Raw genomic sequence first — 20,908 nt, forward strand, 5'->3', positions numbered from 1 at the left:
GTACCACATTTTTGGTTATGTGAGCCATATTGAAAGGAATTATATGGCAATGAGTGATAAGCAGAAGTGGTAGACATTCAAGAAGCTTAGCCATATAAAGAAAGAAAGATGGTTCTTAAAATTTTCTGGCAATGTTGAGGAAGGGCTTCTTGAGCCTACAGAGATCTGATTATGTTTGTAGGCAGAAAGGATGGTGACTAAGGACTAAGATTGAAGATACAAGGCAGTATAATTGGAGAGGAGTGAGAAAATGAAAAAGGATGAGATTTTGAAAACAGATGAGCAAGTCTGAGAAGAGATGATATTTTATGGAAGGAAGAACTTGAGGGAGAGAGAGATAATTTGAGATGAAGAAAAGAAAAATGGAAGAAGTTAATGTCAGTCCAGTAAGTAGATGACTGAGGCCTTGACAACTAGATGAGTTTGGGAAAAGTTAAATGGGGTTTCTGTAAATAATGTATCAGAACAGTACAGGTAAAACAAGAATCAGAGGAAATACTACCTGATACTCCTTCTATAGATTGCCTTAAGGTAATTCTTTCCCATTAGACTGTTTTGTGTCTTGTATCACACAAATAGGTTAAGTCACTGAAGTTGGTTATTTAGATATGCTACCAAATAACAAGTGCTGCTTGGATGTACAGGTGATTCAGTTGTTGTGGCCCCTGCCCAGACACTCTCCAACGCGGAGTTTCAGATGTTGAGACGTACTTCAGTCAATGTCGTTCGCCACTTGGGCATTGTGGGTGAATGCAACATTCAATTTGCCCTTCATCCTACCTCAATGGAGTACTGCATCATTGAAGTGAATGCCAGATTGTCCCGAAGCTCTGCCTTGGCCTCAAAGGCCACTGGGTAAGACCAGAATGATGGTCCATGGGTTTGCAGATTCTTCACAGAGAAAACTGGAAAATTGACAGCTAGTGAATACTGTGCTACATTTACAAACTATCATCCCCATTTCTGTGTGTTGGCTCTAAATCATTTAGGACTCTAAGGACATGGTTATTAATGAGCTTGCTGCCAGATTGAGGCAAATGGCATTGCTAGCTGGCTTTGTTTGCTGGCTAATCATAAGCTAATCAAAATCTGGGTGGTCAAAGGAGGCTGAGAAAAATCTGCTTCTTAATTAAACTTTGCAGATGTTGTTAAAAAGTGCAAATTAATCCTTAAATTTAGTCCTCAACTGACTTCTTCAGGTGTAGCAAATGGTAGACAAATAATATAGTTCACTCCACTCAAGCATTCAATACACATTATTTTATTTTAGCAAAGCTCCACAAGACCAAATAATGCAGGGTTTTTCTCTATAGGTGAATGTTGCAACCAAATACATTTGCTATCCATTTAACAACTGCTAGCAAGCATAACTGCTTCTATTAATATATTTAGCATCTGGCATTTAAGTTGTATGGTGTTTAAATGAATAAAATATTTAACATGAAAGATTTTTTTATGTAGCTACACAGTGTTGCATGGAGTGGTAGAAGGCATGTCGCCCCAGGCAAGAATCAGGAGACCTGAGTTCTCCGTTGGTTTCTTCTACTGACTGTGATTTTGAACACATCACTTATTGTCTTTATCAGTTCCCTCACCTGTTAGATGGGGGTGTTGTACAAAAGGAATCATATGTAATTCTATAGTTCTATGAATTATTTAACCAAATACAGTTACCAAAACTGACATTCCAGAAGAGAATAGTCATGTTCCCAGAGTGTTAGTTTTGTGAAGAATCCAAAGGTCAAAGATAATTTGGAGACAGAGCAAGGACCTAAACTTGCAATGCTTACATTTTCTGAAAACTACATACCCCATAGTATCAGCTAACTTCACTGTCTTCCCAGGTGCAGACACATATATATTTTTTTCAAAAGAATATTTTGTAGATTCTTATCTTAGTGGAGGTTTTAACAAGTGAGTTCTTTACTTATGAAGGAAGCTATTGATTCTGGATTGAAGAAGTGAAAGTTTGGCGTTGTAGCACTGTATGTCAGACATAGAGAAGGAATTCTCTTAGTATCTGTGCCTCTATACTTTATTGTGACTCATGTTATTTTATGAGTGGCTGTTAAATATTCATACAGAACAAAGAATCAGGTGTGTTTTATACCCTGATGTGGATTAATACCAGAATCACTAAGAAGGATGAAATTATGTTTTCAACTGTTCTTAATTCTTATTGCTGAGACAAAAAAAAAATAAATTTGTCTTCTCCTTTATAGCTACCCATTGGCATTCATTGCTGCAAAGATTGCCCTAGGAATTCCACTCCCAGAAATCAAGAACGTTGTATCAGGGAAGACATCAGCCTGCTTTGAACCTAGCCTGGATTACATGGTGACTAAGATTCCTCGCTGGGATCTCGATCGCTTCCATGGAACATCTAGCCGAATTGGTAGCTCTATGAAAAGTGTAGGAGAGGTGAGTCCTTGGTTTATTCCTTTATTTCATCCGTGTTCTCAGTTATTTTGTCAAATTTTTGACACCGCTGAAAGTCTTGAGTTTGCCTGGATACTGGGTTCTTGATTGGATGATATATAGGAATTTCATTTCCTTCCTAGTTTTTCGACATCTCTCTCTATTGGACTATTAACATAAGGCACTTGCTAAATGACTGTTTAATGGATTGTAAGAGCATCTACACATTCTAGCATTCTAAGAGCATTAAAAAGGAGAGACTATATATGTGGGTATATAACATATACACATGCAATGTAAAAACACATTTATATTTATATAACTGAATTGTTATATATGTTATAACTAATTCAAGAAAATAAAATGATATAAAAGACAACATGGTGTACAAAAAGATCACTCAACTGAGGTTAAGAATTCAACTTTAGTCCATTTATGCCAGTTGTGGCTGTGACCTCTGCAGACCTCACTTTTCACATCAATAAAAGAAAAGAAAGGAGCTGGACTACAAGATCTCTCATGGCCCTTGTAGCTCAAATTGAGAAGAGCATGTTGGAATATTCAGTCCCCTTTTATTATTCTGAAATGTTCTAAGCTTTTAGCATTTTTCAATTTTACATAATGTTCTATTTTAAGTTAAATTAGCTTTTGATTATTCCATCTTCAAAGAAACAATGCTCCTTGTGCAGGAGTAAAGAAATGAATTCAGATCCCTATCTCTGAGATTCAGTCTCTTGCCTCCCCCACTGAGGGGTCATTTCACTTTGCAACCAGGAGGCTTAGCATAGTAGAGAGAGCATGAGCCTTGGAACCAGGCAAACTTGGGTTTTACTTTTGGTGTTGCCACTTACTACCTAGAAACACTCATGCAAAACACTGAGTCTCAGGTCCTCCATCTGAAAAATGGAGATGGTAATACCTACTTTGTGGGGTTCTTATAAGGTTTAGGATTAATACATGTAAATGTTTGGTAATGTCTTTTAAGGTAGATTCATAGCACACTTCCAATAAAAGTATTGCGTCAGTATTATTTCCATTATTTATGGGTAGAATTTTTGAATACCAGCAGTATGCACGAATCTCAATCTCTCTCTCTCTCTCTCTCTCTCTCTCTCTCTCTCTCTCTCTCTCTCTCTCTACCTATCATCTATCTATCTATCATGTATCATCTGTCTATCAATCTATCATCTATCTATCTCTTTTACTTTATTTTATCTCTGTCTCTTTATGATCAATGTAGGAGCTCTATGTCTAGGTGTTTAAGCAAGAGCAAAAACTATTTACAACCTATTGTTCTATATTGGACTTCATTTGTCCCATGACATAAATTATAGCCTAAACTCAGACTGGCCATTTCAGAAATGCACGCCACTAATCACAGGAAATACAGCTTAAATCCATCACCAATGCAGGGGAAAAAGGGAAAAAAAAGACATTTTACTGATTAACCATATTCACATGTGAAAGGCTGAACTATTACTATTTTGGTTTCCTTACTTTCCAAGATATTAAGGGAATATTTTAAAGTAATTGATAGGGAAGGAACAACTTGACCTTTTAAATGAAAATGTCTTACTACTTATAAAAGACAAGCGGTAGTTTTCCTTCCTTCATAGTTGTTTTAAATCTTATTTTTTCCATCATGCTTCGAGGTACATAATAGAATTAGAACTTAAATACCATGAAAAGTCTTGTTGGTAGTGTTTCTGTCAAATAAACAACTGTCATTTAGTTTACTTTTTGTGTGAAGTATCCCTTTTCAAATATTCACAGTAGGAGCTCCAAAGAATATGAGATAATTTTATGTTTTTATTTAAAGTTCATTATCTATGGGATTTTTGTTGTCAGTTAATTTTAACACATTACATTTAGTTCAACTCAAGTTAGTAAACATTTCCTGAGATCTTACTTCATGCAAGGCACTGGAAGGATAAAACAGTGAATCAGATGTTAATTGTGAGACATTATTGGTAGTTGATAAGTTCAGAATATATAAACTGAACCAAATATAATATGAATTAAACGGTGGTAAAAGTCAAAATATAGTACTATTTATATACAGATGCTGTTAGAATACAATGGAGTTTAGTAAGGGGATGCATAATAGCTATTCCACTAAAAAAAATGTGAAATTTTTACTTAATGAATGTGAATTTTAATAATATAAAGTATTAAAAAGCAGAAATTTGAGCAAACACAGTTATATATTCCTTTATTAATATATAGGCAGGTTTGCTTCTCTTTTATTGCATTTATTCCATATACCATCATGTACAGTGTACTTAAATAATAATGCAAATGTATGGTGAGTCACTTATAGAACTAGTTATGAATACTTTAGGGCCAACTTTAAAAAATGTAATACTTACATATTTTATTAAATATTCAAAAATATTTTCTTAATTTGATAGTGCCATAAAACATCTTATTTCTGGCACTCTCTCCCATGCCTAGGCTAGCAAAGCTATAAAGATATTTTCTAAATCTTCAAATACCACTATGCCTGTAAAATTGCATATCTGAATTGGACTAACATTTTATTTATTCTGGCTTTTGAGAATCTTACCTTATTTCTAATTAAATTTGGAGCAGTGTGAAAAGGTTACCTGTTTGGCTTTTGTAATCTTTGAATATGTATCTTGTCACACAATTGACATGAAAGTTTACTAAATTGACATTCATCAGAATTCAGGTCTATTTGAGGAATCATGAAAGTTTACTGACGACAGGGTTATGACTGTTATTATTTTAAATTGGAGACCCAAAATGCATAACAATCTATTATTTTATGGAAAGATTCAAAGATTGTGTTTATCCACTGAAAATAACTGGGTAGGCTTCAAAGTCAATTTAAGTTTAGTTTTGACTTGTAACTTGTCCAAAGTAAATCTCTACATGGTTTTTCTAATTGATTAGTGTACAATCAGCTGTAAAGATTGTGGGAAGATGTTTTGAATTTGTCACGGGGAATTTAGTTTCTACCTACACTCAAAATCTGAATCTGTCAGTATTTGGTATTTGTTATTATTCTCAAGGTTCTATTAATATTGATGCTTAGTTAATATAGAAAGCCAACCTGTCTTGGACACTGACTGATACCTGTTTAGAAGTAGTTCTTTTTTTGTGCTAATATATGTCTGGTTTCTCTTCATTTGCTTTCGATTCTAAAAAGATATTTGCACAAAAGTCTATATGCTCTGCCACAGATTCCTTATTTTAATACTAAGGTCCTAGTTAGGTACAGGTGATTTCCTCATCAGTCTCAGGAAATATAGCTAAATTCCCTAAGTGGTAGAAGACTGACCTAATATTGAAGACTCGTTATATCAAAACCATAGAGAAAAGGAGAGCGAAAGAAAAATAACACCTAAATTTAAGTAGTGTTCTTGTGATACATGTCTCATTCCTAAATCTTTTCTGAAAAACATTCCTTTTCTAGTTCTGTTACAAATTAAAAAAAAAGAAAGTAAGTTCTTTTTTTTAAGTAAGAGCTCTTAAATGTGTATTACAGGTCATGGCTATTGGTCGCACCTTTGAGGAGAGTTTCCAGAAGGCTTTAAGGATGTGCCACCCTTCTATAAATGGTTTCACTTCCCAGCTCCCAATGAACAAAGAATGGCCATCGAACCTAGATCTCAAAAGAGAGCTGGCTGAGCCATCCAGCACCCGCATCTATGCCATTGCCAAGGTAATATATGACAAGGGGCCCAGAGCTACTATTTTTTTCAAAATATAGTCTGCCTGGACTTTAAAATAAAACTGAATCACTAAGTGATCTGAAATTCAGGGATTTTGGGAAAAATTTTAATTATCTTCAATAATATGAAACTGGAGACTCATATTATTAACGAAAAATTACCCTCTAATTAACGAAAAATTACCCTTTTTTATTTGACTTGAAGCCAGGACTTCAGGACACATTGCAGTTTTAAGGGATGATCACATAGATAGAATGTTCCTCCTGTTTAGTATATAGAGTATCAATACTCTTAAGTAGATTTGGTAATATTGGCTTGTCACTTCCTATAACTCTCATTACTTGTTCCTTGAAAATGTGTAAAATTGTATTTTAAAAAGGAGGATGCATAAAATATTATCACTTATTACGGGTGATCTAAGACTCTAGAATACTCTTTTACTTATTTGCTTCTTTGTGTTTAAGCAACAACAGACTACAAAGAACTTCCATGATTATAGGCTTTTCTCTGTAATTATTTTATTGGTCTTACTTTTAGAACAAAAAAGCCCACATTTTTCACTTCCACTCACTAGTTCCCTTTTATGCAAATTAAATGCCATATTAATCTCCTTTCATGTTTACTATGCTTAGAGTTTTGAAGTTTCAGCTTATCTGATTTTATAAAAGGTGACTTGGGCAGCTGGGATCTGTCTGATCAGAAATCCCTGAATGGCTTTTTGACATTTAAGGAAGCTTAGGCATTAATCCTCCAACAGTGTCACACCACACTGGAGCTACAAAGCCCCACTGCCCATTTTATATGTGCGTGTGCATATGTGGGACGAGTGAGTGAAAATATGAATTTTGTCTTTAAAAGGGGAATCTGTCTTTGTAATTTGCCTTTGTCACAATAGAAAAATGCTGTGAGTGATTCTGAACCCACTGCAACTTTTATGTCCGTATATTCAGAGTCCTGCAGAGAGAAAGAAAAGGAGAGAATATTTCCTTCATTACATATAATGTATACACTTCTCACCTTTATGATTTCTAAATGCGGCATATTTAATCCCAGTTGAAATTCTGGGATGTGCTAGTATCTGTTGATAGACGTTTCTCAGTATTGAATTTCAAGGTAATAGAGAATTAACATTTTTCTGTGGTGGTGGGGGTGGTAGAGAGTAGTAATGAAAGCTTACTATAGAAAGCCATTTCACCTTCTTTATTGCTCCTGTTTCAGTCTTTTGTTTAAAATGCAACCTACCACATCCATATGCATATGTGTATGGCTATATACATATATATTTTTTCCAGACAAAGGGCAGTAAATAGATTTTTTCTTTAAGTCTAGCTATCATGCTTCTGCCATTTTGAGGCAGATGAAAAAGGGAAGTATTTCCAAGTTCTCAGCAAGGCTGTAAAACTCAAACAAATCTCTCATTCTTTTCTAACAGACTTATAAAGGATGTGAATTCAGGGGAAATGTGTGGAGATTCTTTCTTGCACAGAGTACCCTATATAAAAGCTAGAGGTACAGGGTCTGAGGTATAAGTTATTGTCTGCCAGAGTGCCGGGAGAAGGAACTGATTTCTGTTTGTTAGAGGTCATCATTACTGTTCATTTCCACAGCAACCAAGAGCTTGGTGATTTTGACAAAGAGTGTAAGAACTGTGGAGGGCTGAAGGCAAAAAAGAGTGAAGGGAGTGTGTAAATCTTCGCTTGTTTTCATAATTCTTAGAAAAGGGCAACTTGCTCTGAGGCCTTCTTTTTGCAGCAGTCTTATTTCAGGATGACTGGATCATCACCTCTTTTGATTTGGGGAGAAAACAGGGCATTATTTTTTATTTGGGGAACATTAGAGTCACCTCAAACTTGCTTGGAGTCGTCATGAACTTCATTACAGCCGTGTGTCATGGTGAGGTTGCAGTGTTTGAAGATGAAGTCCCAAGATGGGCAGGATCTTGTTTTGTGTTTGAGATTGCAGATGTGACTATATTTGTCCTTCCTCACTGTGAAATGGTTACAGGATTTTAGGTCCTCTGTCAATTGCAAGGCGATTACTAGGTGTGATTGTGTGAAACCGTCCTTTGTTCTATCAAAAGTGAGCTGATTTCAGGTTCTGTCCCCCTCACAGTGTTGATGGCCAACAGTTGTGTCTTAATCACTTGGAAAATAAGACAGAATATTAAGTATTTGGGGACCAGGCTATAACTATAGGGATAATTAAACAAAAGAAACATAAACAGACTTATGAAGTGAACATTAGATATTTGAGTATTTGAGTATTCCCATTAGATATCATCTTATTCTAGTAAAAAAATTATGAGCTATGCTATATCTCAACACCTATAATTATGATCTCTCTGATACTAGAGCTAAGTAAAAATTAAAAAAAAAAATTAAGATCCCTAGGTTGACACATAACAACAGAGTTACTAATTACATATATTTTTAATGGGATATAAAAATATAGTGTGCCATTCTAAAATATGCTGATTTGAAATATTATCTCATCATTGTTTTTCATTTGATATGTATGTGTATATATGTATATATATGTACATATGTATACATAAAATATAGATTAAATTTATAACAAGGAATATACATAACATATATATTCTTTATTTTATATTATATATATTTTATGTTACATATACATATTTATATTATATAAAATAAATAATAAGAGTAGAAGTGTTTTAAAGATGAAGGTTTTGGTTTTGAAAGTTTACCTCTTCTTTCGGTTGCCTTATCTACGCAGCCTAATGACTCATAGTTGTAATTTTGCTTTTCAGAAATTGCTAAAGTAAGCTTCAGAAAAAGACTGAAATTATTATTACATTGTTTTGGACTATATTAGCATTTTGTAAAATGCCTATCTTAGCACAAAAGTCATAGTAACTGATGCAAATAGTTTTTGTTTGAAGTCTTCTATGATTGTGTATTCTAGAGAAATAACATAAGTCCAGATTTGATCCATACATTTTCACTGACTAGTTTGTGTGAATGTGGAATGAGGTGATACAAGTATGCTATTTGCTAATGGGTAATTATCCAAAATACAAATTAGATGCTCATTATAACGATTCTACATTTTCTTACCTATTTGGTTTAACTGTAGTTTCAAGAGATTCCTTTCAATTCCAAAGAGATGTCCCAAATTTAGGCTATAACTGGTAACCTGGTCCTATAAAGAGCAGGAAGCCGAGCTTGTTAGGGGGGGTTTTCTGAGCACACATGGCTTTGATTAACCATGGGCACCTCCTCTGTATTGCCATTATGGATATAGTTGACAGTATCTGTAGGTTTATTGGGAACGACATCAATCAATGATATTATATCAGTTCCATGTTTCAGTCTGTAGCCTCAGGCTCTGTGAATGACATGGAGGGGAATGGCTGCTGTATGTTTTCAATCAAATAGATGTTTATAAAATGTTTGCCAAAGATAAGTATCTTTTTTTCCTTTGGCAGGCCTTGGAAGACAACATGTCCCTTGAAGAGGTTATGAAGCTCACATCCATTGACAAGTGGTTTTTGTTTAAGATGCGTGACATTTTAAACATGGAAAAAACACTGAAGGGGCTCAACAGGTAAGGCAGTATGGCTCTGGTTAAACTCTGATATCTTCCATGCAATTCTTGAATAGTCTTCCTCTTACCCTTAAGCATTCAACCAAAATTATGCTTCAACGAGGTAAGTGGTGCCAAAGTTGGAACGCAGTAGCCATAACCAGAAGAAATGGTAGTCTTTAGATGCTTACCTATTGAAAGGTATCTATTACTATTTGAACTGTCTTTTACCCCCAGCCTTGCCGTCAAAAATAGTGATGTTTTTATTAGGTCTTTGAATTTTGAAAATCAGTCCACATTTATGAATTCATGTGCTATTTAATTATCAAACATTACCTTGATTTAAACGGAATAATCAATAAAGTAATATTCCTGTTTTCTATACATTTTCTGAGTTCTAAAGACTACTTCTCTTTTTTAATATCAACCTACACATTGCTGTATATTGATGAGCATATGTATTTCTCTTGCATTCTACTGAGATTTTTAACATTTGGACTTCCAGTTCAGCATACAAATAAGCCAATTCAAGTTTCTGTTGGTGGACTCTTTACCTCTTACTAATTTACATTTTTATCTCCTTCATGGCCAATTATTTTAAAAATTTCATTTCATGTACAGACTATTCTAATAATGTCAGTGGTTTAAGATCTACTTTCTAATTTTTTGTGGAAAGACTGTTGGGGCACCTTGAGTTATGAAATCACAGGTAGGTTTTAAAAATGTATTTTTTATAAGAGGAGCATTTATTATCAATATAAGGGATAAAGTATAATCCTCTTTAGCTTCTTCCCTTTAAGAGGGCTCTGAAATACAGTACTATTAGAAAGAAGTCTCACCTTTAAGACTAAGCATATATTTAGAGAGGGGGAAAATTTTTGTTTGTATAAATTGAGAAAATGTAGAAAAATCAATCATTAAAAATGTGGTTGAGGATAGTGGAAGATCTCACAGCCTTGATTTCTCAACTATTTAGTGACTGCGACATATACTTGGGTTGTTTTGTTTATCTAAACAAGATGCATACAAACTGGGCACTAAACACATTTGCTTTTGTTTTTGAGAAAAATGAGGTTCTTTTTCATATATTCAACAATTGCCTACAACAAATGATTGGTTGTAAAAACTGGCATTTTCCAATCTTGCTTGTAAGTCATCCTTTCTAGTGATCACATAAAATGAACAGTAGATAGCAAGTTAGTTAAGAGTCAAGCCTATACATTCATCTTACAATTTTGCTGACTTGGGGTTTCCTTTCTTGGTTTATGCTGCCCGCAGAACTTCCATGTTGAGTTATATAGTCTGTTCCACTGTTTTCAGTTTCAGAAAACTGATTTTAAATGTCTATGAAACCGCTCCAGTTAAACCACATGAGGGTGCTAGAAACATACAGTATGCCAGTTGTAGCAATGGAAGAGACCTGGGGTGAAAAATAGCAGATGTTATTGTGATTTAAATTTCCACTTGGTAAACATTCTGATTTTTGGACAAATTCGATGTTTTAATTGAATAGTTTTTTTGTTACAACCAGAAGGCAGGTTGAGATTCTAGCTAAGCAGAAATAACTGTATATTGATAGGGATAATGGTCCTTGGAGGATTAGAACCAGTCACTGTTACAGGTCACTTATATCTTTCTGATTTCCACATCCTGTTGCATTTATTTGCTGATCATTTGACATTTTCAGTCTTCATTTTCTTGCATAAGTATATTTGTAAGTATATTTCCTATTGTTCATAATTATCTACATCAAACCCTTTTTATATAAAGCTATTCATAATTTAAAAGATTCTAAGAAATTATACTTAAAATTATCTCTTTTTTTAAGAACTCAACAGATTCATTGTGTTAGTAAACCTAAACCCTGAATTTATTGTTCTTTGAGTGATACTTTACTGTGTGATTTATTTCTTTGTGGAGTGTCCTAGATGCACACATGGCAATTTGATAATGATTGTTATTTAGAGGTGTTCAATAAATAAAATAAAAATAGATGGCCACTTCATGGACGGTGTAGATGCCTGACCACTGCAGTGTACACCTGAAGCTGAAGCTGAATAATAATGAATGTTGACTATAATTTTATATATATATATATATATATATATATATATATATATATATATATATAGTCACAGGATATGGAGTACAGCATAGGGAATAGAGTCAGTGGAATTGGAATAGCTGTATACGATATCAGAGGGGTAGTAGATTGAGGCAGGGGGGCTATCACTTTGTGAGGGGTATAAATGTCTAACTATTACATTGTTTTGTAGACCTGAAACTAATTAAAAAATGAAATGAAAACAAAAACAAAAACAAAAAAGCAAAACAACAAAAAAAATAGATGGCCACTGAAGCTACCTGTGTCAATCATTCTGTGGCACGTAGGGGTCTGAAGTTGAAAGAACATCGCAGCTGATGGTGTGTGTGTAGGACTTGAACTTTCTTGCCCTATTTTGATTATCTTCACCATTAGCAGCTTCTGCTTTTTTGATGATGTCTGCGTTTACTCAGTCTCTAAATATCCAGGGAGGCTTACTCATCAAGTCATACATAGCTCCAATAGTAATGGTATCTCTCTATTAACAGTTAGCATTATATGGCTGAATTATGTATTGCCAGTTTGGATATAGGTTAAGATCACTTGTTCTTTTTCACTTGCATTTATTTGTGGTGCGCTTTGTTTCAAGGTCTCAACTGTTTCAGTGTTGGAAAGGTTGGCTTTAGGTATAGACCCAGGAGGTAGCTATTTATTTGGTGTGATTTGGAAGGACCCCAACATTCTCTTGCCTCAACATATCTCTGGTTCCAATGTGCCCAGGTCCCTTTGCACTTTTCTGATAGGTTCCTGGTAAAATAGGCAATGAAAATCTCAACTGAGAGATAAAGAGAAACTTAAAGAGAGGATAAAATATAGAATGCTAGATGGGTGTTAAGTTTTACTTGGTTCCTTCTTTGTGCGCTGGAAGGAGCACAGACTGTGAACCCAATCAGATAGATTGGCTTCTCTAGCGTCATATTCTTCCTGCTACTAGTTTATCGTTTGTGAAGCTTAAATGATATGAGTGTAAAGGACATCTGGCATGTGCTGAGTGCCCAAGAAGGTTTTCCTTCTTTCTCCCGAAAATGAAAATGCTACTTGTTATAATGAAGAGTATTTTATGATTTTACATAGATGCATTTAAAGACTCATTTTCAGTCATAATTTGCATCTGCTTATATATTTTGCAATGTATCATTTCTTAATCTTCTTTATGATGAATGGTTACTTGTGTTAATACCAGACTTACTGTTTTAAAGGAAGCAATGATAACTCATAATGCAAATGCTACTCTTATGATAAGATCGATAGCACTCCATTAGGCTAATAAACACAAATTCTCACTCTACAGTTGTTAATCATGCTAAAATTCTTCTAATATGTAATAAACACATTCACTAGCAGAGGATGAGAATATCACTCAAATTGACAGGTGGTCTATAACTTGTATTTACCTGAAATGAAGCGTAGAACTTGACTCCCAAATTGAATATACCCACATATTCAGTCTATATGTCAATGTTCACAGACTGGAGTGGGAAAACAAAACAATGATTGTAACAAGGTCAGCATTAAAGAAATAACTGATGAGTTTTCCATGTCTCTGAGAAAGTGGAAATTACTGTAAGAAATCCCTTTTCTTGAAGGGTGGAGATAAACATGTATCACGCTGAGGATGATGAATGCAATCCCAGCCTTCTTTAGGGTGATGAGACAAATTAGATGGCTGTTAGAGTAATCCACACAGCATCCTGGCTCTGAGTATGTGCACCCATTAGAACTCAGTTTGCCATTTTCAATACATGAGCATAGAAATGGCAACCCCCTCGAGACTCCCAGAGCAATATCCATCCTTACCAAGTTAGGTTAATAACCATTATTCAGACAGCTTCAACAAAAAATTTTTCTTCCCCACTTGAGTTCACTGACTTTCTCCTTTTCCTCTTAAACAATTTATTGCTGCCCAAGGGCATGCTAGGAAAGTTGACTGTTCCAGGCAGTTCCCCAATTTATAAACTGATACAGTGGTATTAATCGACCTAAAGTGATAATATATTTTACAGTAGATTTCTTTAGGATTTGGAAAGTTTTTCTTTACTCAGTATGATGTGAGATGTATCATGTGAGATTCCAATGCTTATTATGTCTAGGCATTGGGATTTAGATGTTTGATCTATTAACATCATGCTACCAGATCACTTTGCAAGAAGTTAAGAAAAGTTAAGTCTGTCAGAATTTTTAGTGGAGGTACATTTGCATAAGTCTTATCCATTAGGCTTCACTACTGAGCTAGCCAAACTTTAATATTCCTATTTTCTCCATATTTACTTACCCTACCAACACTGACTCACACATAAAGGCTCATCACATATAGCATTTTCATCAATACTTACCAGAAGGAAATATGCTTATTTTCCTCTATCAAAAACTACAAAAATCTTACCTATAGTCCTTTCCTCCATTACTACATCGACAGATTCAACTTTGATCATGCAAATAAATCTGGCCTGGAAGGAAGAATTGCAAGTACCATAAATCAAATAAATACGTGAAATGTCTTCATCAGCTAGGTTCTCCTGATATAGCTGATTCCTTAAAGTAACAAAATAATTTACAATTCTATCTGTTAATACAGAGAGTTAAATTTGATTCAATCATACAATTCTGAATGCCTTCCAAGTGTAAAATAATAACCACCAAATTTATCAACTACATAGTAGGCACATTTCTAAGCACATTATTTCATTTAATACAACCTAAGAAAGATAATAATTATCCTGATTTTATAGATAGTAAACTGAGGCACTGAGATATTTAGCAACATCCTTGATAACACATGCTAATAAACAGCAGAACTGAGATCAAACTTGAGCAGTACTCCAGAGCCTAAGATATTTGATATTTAATCCCTATATGATATATGTGTGTATGTGTGTATATATATAGACATATGTATGTGTATATATGTCTACACAGGTAAATACATATATACACACATATACATAAATGTATATCCATACATATGTATATCCATATGTATATGTATATATGAATATACACATACATATATGTTTAGGTGTATGGAAAGGTGAATTATATATAACATCTGGATGAAGTAAGACTATATATAACAGACACTTTCAATATAATAATAGTAGACAATAAAAGGATGATAGTCTTATTACCACAAAACCAGCACATATTATAAAGTTTCACTTATATTAGTAATTAATTGATAAGCACAGGCACAAGGATCTCTCAGCGTAACCCTTTTTGCTGTGAGTAAGAAAGGAAGTCAGCTATTATTAAGGCTTGTTTGTGAGCAGGAACTATTTCAGGACATTACGCTCCAAATATTTTTATTTATATCAAGTTGGACTAAGGATTTTAGATTGAGAGGCAATAGAGATACTTAAAAAAAAAAGTGAACAAGCAAGAAAAAAAAAAGTGAGCATGCCAATTGCCAGTCTTGAGCATCTGATTATCTTCTGCCTGTGATTCTTTTTAACTTTTTCATGTCCTTCGTTTGATTTTTCTGGATATTTAGCTATTTCTGACTGACATGTCTAGCTCAAGGATTTTATTATACCTGCTTAATTGTATAATTTTGTTCTTTTCTTGGATAAAACTAAATTGAATTAAGTTTTGAATTCTTCCTTCAAGTTTCTTGCTTAAATAAGACAACCAGACTCTGCTTGTGCTGTACCATGTTAAACTATCAAATGGAAGTTTCCTGTCATTTATGATGATTGCGTATTCTTTTGCATTTCATTCCATTTGAACAATTTTCCTGGAATGGTCTGTTTTGCTCTCTGTTTTTGTTTTGTTTTTGTACAGTGCTGCTACTTATGTTAACAACATTGTGGATAACTATTTTAAAAAAAATACAGTTTCATCCATTTCAGATGTTCAAAAGTAGGGGATATGACCATTGTGATCCAGTTCATCCCATATAAGTATAGTAGGCTAAGATTTGGATCAATTTCTCTATTAATTTTTAATTATAAACTTAATTTACTATGGATGATTGTACAAATTATCCCCAAATTGCTTTTTTCAATATTCTATAGGCTGGCTTTCTTTCTTTCTTTCTTTCTTTCTTTCTTTCTTTCTTTCTTTCTTTCTTTCTTTCTTTCTTTCTTTCTTTCTTTTTCACTATTTTAATTCCGATAACATTCTCTTTCCCCTTCACTGCCACTTACTGCTAGATTTAACATAGTAAAAAAGAGTAAGTGTACTTTCAAAGGGCCTAATTTTCATGGGACCATCACTGTGTTCAATGTGATAAACTACATCCATTGGTTAGTGCTGAAAAATCATAGGTGTACTTATGGCTTAGGGAAACAATTTAGGGCAAGCCTGGTGAGTTCCACTTGGGCATTCAAGTGCTAAATTGAGCTCAGTAAAGTTGGCCATTTCCCTGCAGTCACAAACTTCTGGCAGATGTAATAATGCAGATGTCACCTTAGCTGGAATACTCCCTTTGAATGTCGTCTCCTACACATGTTAGTTTCTATTGACTTTTTATTTAACTTGTTCATGAAGCATGACAAAAGCAGACAAGAACGTTTTATGCTTATATTTGATTGAAGTTTTTTTGGGGAAAAATGTCACCTAAAAGTTGAACTTAGATATAAGACACAGAAGAGCCAGTGGGTTTCTTTCTAATGATAACTTATACTTTCTGGTAGGAAAAAATTAACAATGAAGAACTTTAGTTGTGCATTAAATGTAGAAGTAATGTAGGGGAAGAAATACATATATTCCTATATATAACATACTGCATATTATAATTTTTGTGATACTTTGCTTGTGGCATATGTTATTGTTTTCTTCACTTTAGTCTGTGGACATTCAAATATATACTAAATACACGAGCATCTATTATTTTGAATGTAGAATAGGAATGGAGATGGTTGGATACTTAGTGGAACCCATTGATTTGATTTGCAGAAAATAGGTTATGTCCTTTGACCTCAATACCAACTCATACTGTATTTCTAAATCTCAGTTTTACTCTAGTAAAGAAGAAAAATACTCTTTTCTTATTTTATGAGGCAGCCATGCAGCTAGATGAATATATATTGTGTGTGATTAACTCTAAAGTAAAACACTTTTGTCAGTTACTACATATTATCATTCTATGGTTGCAGTCTTCATACCCTAAACCACTTATCTAATGAATCTCTTCAAGAATACTAAAAATTGAGGCCTACATAAAGTTATTTTCTCTCTATAAAAGAGGAGGATTGCTGTGGGAATTTCCATGACTCTGTGAACTCATGCCAAAAATACATTTTATTTTAAATTTGATTTTATGCTTTATGTGATAAGATAGGATATTGTAGGTGATGTCATAGATTTGATACACCTTCATTAACTTTTTAACTAATTTATTGAATCAGATATGACAAAATTTTACATCAAATTTTTAATGTTCTGAGAACCTTCTTTGAATGCATTATTTAAATCATTTTTTCATAGTTTTAACAAATAATTGTGCATTTTGAAAGTGAGAGAGTACTTGATTCTGGCATGGGCAAGATGAATGTTGCACTTAAAATGTTTCTAGAGTGATATTCAGATCGTTCATGTAATGACTCATATATTTTCTTAGTATTGATTCTTATGTGTTCGTTTGTTCCAAAAATTTTAAGTGGATTTAAAATAACATACACTCATAACTTGTATGCATGTGTCTATTAATAGTCAAGAATTAATAGATTGTACCTATGTCAATAGCTCTGATATCAGCATGATGGGTTATTATTTATTTGATGACATTTCTCTTTAGACAAAATGCTATATATTCATCTATTTAGCCATTAACATTTAATGGGTACCTACTATGTGCTAGACATGGTACTAGGTCCAGTGCCATTGGCTGATGAGTAATTGGTAGTTATTAACATGCCTTCAATGGGTTTGTAATATATTTTTGCAGATGAAGTATATACATGTAGCTATATATAAGACAGGATGTTGTTAATGGACCAACAAAAGGCAAAAACTCAAAGCCATGAAAACTTAATGGAGGCAAAAAACAAAAGCTCTAAGACCTTTGCGTATGTTATCTCATATAAGTCTCAATTAAAGAGTGCCTAGAAGGTATGCATCTCTACCCCATATTTAATAGATGAAACAGTAGCTCAGAGTGTTTAGGTAAACTTTTAAGATTTCAGAGGTAGTACATGTTTGAGCCAGGATTTGAGTTCAGGACTTTCGGAATCCGAGGATAGTATTTTTCCTTCAATATATCCCAGTGACATGGGAGCCAAAGGAAGAGAGAATTTAAATCAAAACAAACAAAATAGGATGACACTTTCAAGAATATTGCATGATTTAAGGGGAGCAGAAAGGAAGAGAATTGAGCAAGTGCACCAAATTTGATTATAGAGAGGTAGGAGTCGTAGCTAGACTATAAGGACCAAATATGCAATGAGAAAGAGGAATAGGTAAATGGATGAAGTCTACGTAGGACATGACGAATTGTGTTTGCTCTTATTTTGTTATATTTCTTCTATGTTTCACAAAACGAGAATCTTTTTATAAAGAAATGAATCTAGGGACAGAAATGAAGGTGGATATTATCTATTTGCTCAATGTGTACATTTGGACCCACACAGTTTCATTTCATTGTTCTGTCATTATTCATGTATGGTAGTAGCATCCTCCAATTAAATTGCAAATCCCATCAGGACAAATTTTAAATACCATGTCTTAATATATTTTTATTATCAGCTTTTCTTAAGAGCTTTTGCTGATTTGTGTATATGCAGGATCGAGTTTACCATTCTAAAGTATAGTGTGAGTTCTGAAACAGATATGACTGGCTTCCAATTCTTTGTTTACCATATGTTTTCTTGGAAATTGGCTTTCCATAGAGTAAGCACTCAATAATATTTCCATGATATTGTGCCCATTAAATAAATGAAGAACTATTCTTGGTAGAAAGTGAAAATCAGAATTTCTTCATGCCAAAGAATGGAAGTTGAAGTGGAGGAAAATGCATTAAAATTCCTGGTTGCTCAAAGGGACCCACAAAATTATTAATTGAGAAATGTATAGTCCAAGATGTAAAGTCATTCTATATTGAAAGATATTGTAAATTAGCATCTCTAGGTTTTCATTTTTTTTTAAGTGGCTACTAATTAGCTGAAGGCTCTTAGTAAACTTTTCTATAATAAAAGGGAATTTATATAATTGTTTTATCTTGTCAGATAGGAATTATATGCATTGTAAGCATTATAATACTTATATGATATGAAATCTCTATTGCCTTTTGAGAACAAGGCAACAGTTGTATAGTTTTGATTTAAAAAATTATTCAGGTTTTCAAAATTGGAAATTTTTAGAGTTTTTCTGAGAAGTATTCATAAATATTTACAGTTATAGCAAAGGCTCTGATTTCATTAACCAGCAAAGGAAGTTAAGGCAAAAAAAATACATATATCGTTATAATATTTACCATAAAGAGATTTACATTTTTCTGGTGTCTTTAAGTTCACTTCTGTTGTAATACAGATAGAAAATAATCACTATTTTATTTTTGTGAATGGTGAAACTGAGTCACAGTGAGATGTGTGTCATACTTTATGTCAAAGGAAAGCAAGAAAGCTAGCCCAGGGCTTCTTCCTGTGGTTGTAGCCACTAACCCTTTTCAAAAGCTTCTTTTTAGAGATCTGACTTTTAAATCAGACAGTTGGAGATCACTTTCTCCTTAGCTGTCAAGTTGTGAGCTGTGTGTTTTCCTGCCTGAATTGTTGACCCCAGTTAGAGCAGAAACATTGTAAGAGATGTGCCCTTCTCTAGAACTCTTGTGGGGAAAACACGGGGGCCTGGCAGGGAGGAAGCCTCAGCGAGTCACCTTTAAAAGATGTAAACAGATTTTTCAAGGGTAAAAGGAGCTAGGATAAGAATTTTTAAAATTTTCTGTGTTGATATATATTAAAGACTGTATGTATACATGCATACATACATATGCATATATTTCTTCTTTAAATAAAATGCAAATACCTTATCTTAAATGTTAATGCAGGTGTGAGTAAAAAAAAAAACACACAAAAAAACACACAGAAACAAACATCTGAAGTGTACAATGAAAATTAAATTTAAGCAACATAGGCTCCCTGCGCTATAATTACAGAAGCTAGGTAATCACTCACTGACTCCCGGAATTTTTTCATGTATTCATGCCTGAGATGCCTTTATGGGGGCAGAGCCTCCGAGTCTGCCCCTGGAGATGAGATGTGTGATGTCTATCCTAAGGAGGATAAGGCAGTGGCTACGCCTCCTGATGGCGGAGTAAACACCTGGGGCACATTCTCTCCAGAAGTTCATGTGTGATTTTCAGGGAGTTCAAAGGAGGTGGCCCTCACCACCTCAAGGTATGGAGACAGGAATGCTATAGAAGAGAAGGAAGACTGAGAAGAGCTGAGGTGCTGGGGCCAGATAGGTGACTCGCCATTTTTGTTTTGCTTAACTCGTCCTCTTGCTGCGTCTCCTCCTCCTCTTCCTCTCCCTCCTCTCTTGTGCCTCCTCCTCCTTCCTTGTCCTTTGGTATTTGCACTTATGAAGCACTTAGTAGCTACTTATGACCACTTTACACTTTTATCATTTCATCTGATTGGTCATTTTTTCCCCCCTCTAGATGTGGCTGGTGGTGTTTACCTATCTAAGGTTGAAATCGGCAGTTAGGCACTATTTGTCTATGTAAATATAACGATAATGTAATGGCCATCACATCAAGGTCAAAGTGGCCATGTTGATATTGCACATAATGCCTCATACCCTAACCCCCTACTCTTTAGCCAATGACTAATTTAATTGACTGTACTTTAGGCAGCTTGAAAAATAAGCTACTCCATTTTTTCTTGAGTATAAAGTCATTAGTATGAAGTACGTGAGAATTTTTGCTATAAGGTTTTTAATGTGCATTTATATGTCTTCTTCTGAAAAAACAACTCAGTGATAAAGATTTTTGATTTCTGTATAGGTAGTAATTCTCAAGTTAACATAGATCTAAAGTGATATGCCACAAAGAATTTAAGTCTAGAATTTTCCCACATCCTCTTAGAAATGGCTTTTCACTTTTTCCCTTTTTAAAAAAGGCATATAGTTTCTCAATCAAGATCTAAAAACATTTGGTCAAAAATTATTTCTATGTATGTTACATTTAGCAAGAAAAAAATCTATG

General features: G+C 34.1%; 1 protein-coding gene across 1 annotated transcript in view; it reads left to right on the forward strand.

Moving 5' to 3' along the window:
* Positions 1-20,908, forward strand: part of CPS1 (carbamoyl-phosphate synthase 1) — a 117,847-nt gene that overhangs the window by 47,902 nt on the left and 49,037 nt on the right. The window contains exons 18-21 of the mRNA XM_019727014.3: positions 645-855; positions 2,223-2,421; positions 5,930-6,106; positions 9,571-9,689. Of these exons, the coding sequence (XP_019582573.2) occupies positions 645-855; positions 2,223-2,421; positions 5,930-6,106; positions 9,571-9,689 (706 nt within the window). The remainder of the gene's footprint in view (positions 1-644; positions 856-2,222; positions 2,422-5,929; positions 6,107-9,570; positions 9,690-20,908) is intronic.

The sequence above is a fragment of the Rhinolophus sinicus genome, chromosome 17, assembly GCF_057876585.1.
Source record: "Rhinolophus sinicus isolate RSI-liver-muscle chromosome 17, RSI-T2T, whole genome shotgun sequence".
Classification (NCBI taxonomy): Eukaryota; Metazoa; Chordata; class Mammalia; order Chiroptera; family Rhinolophidae; genus Rhinolophus; species Rhinolophus sinicus.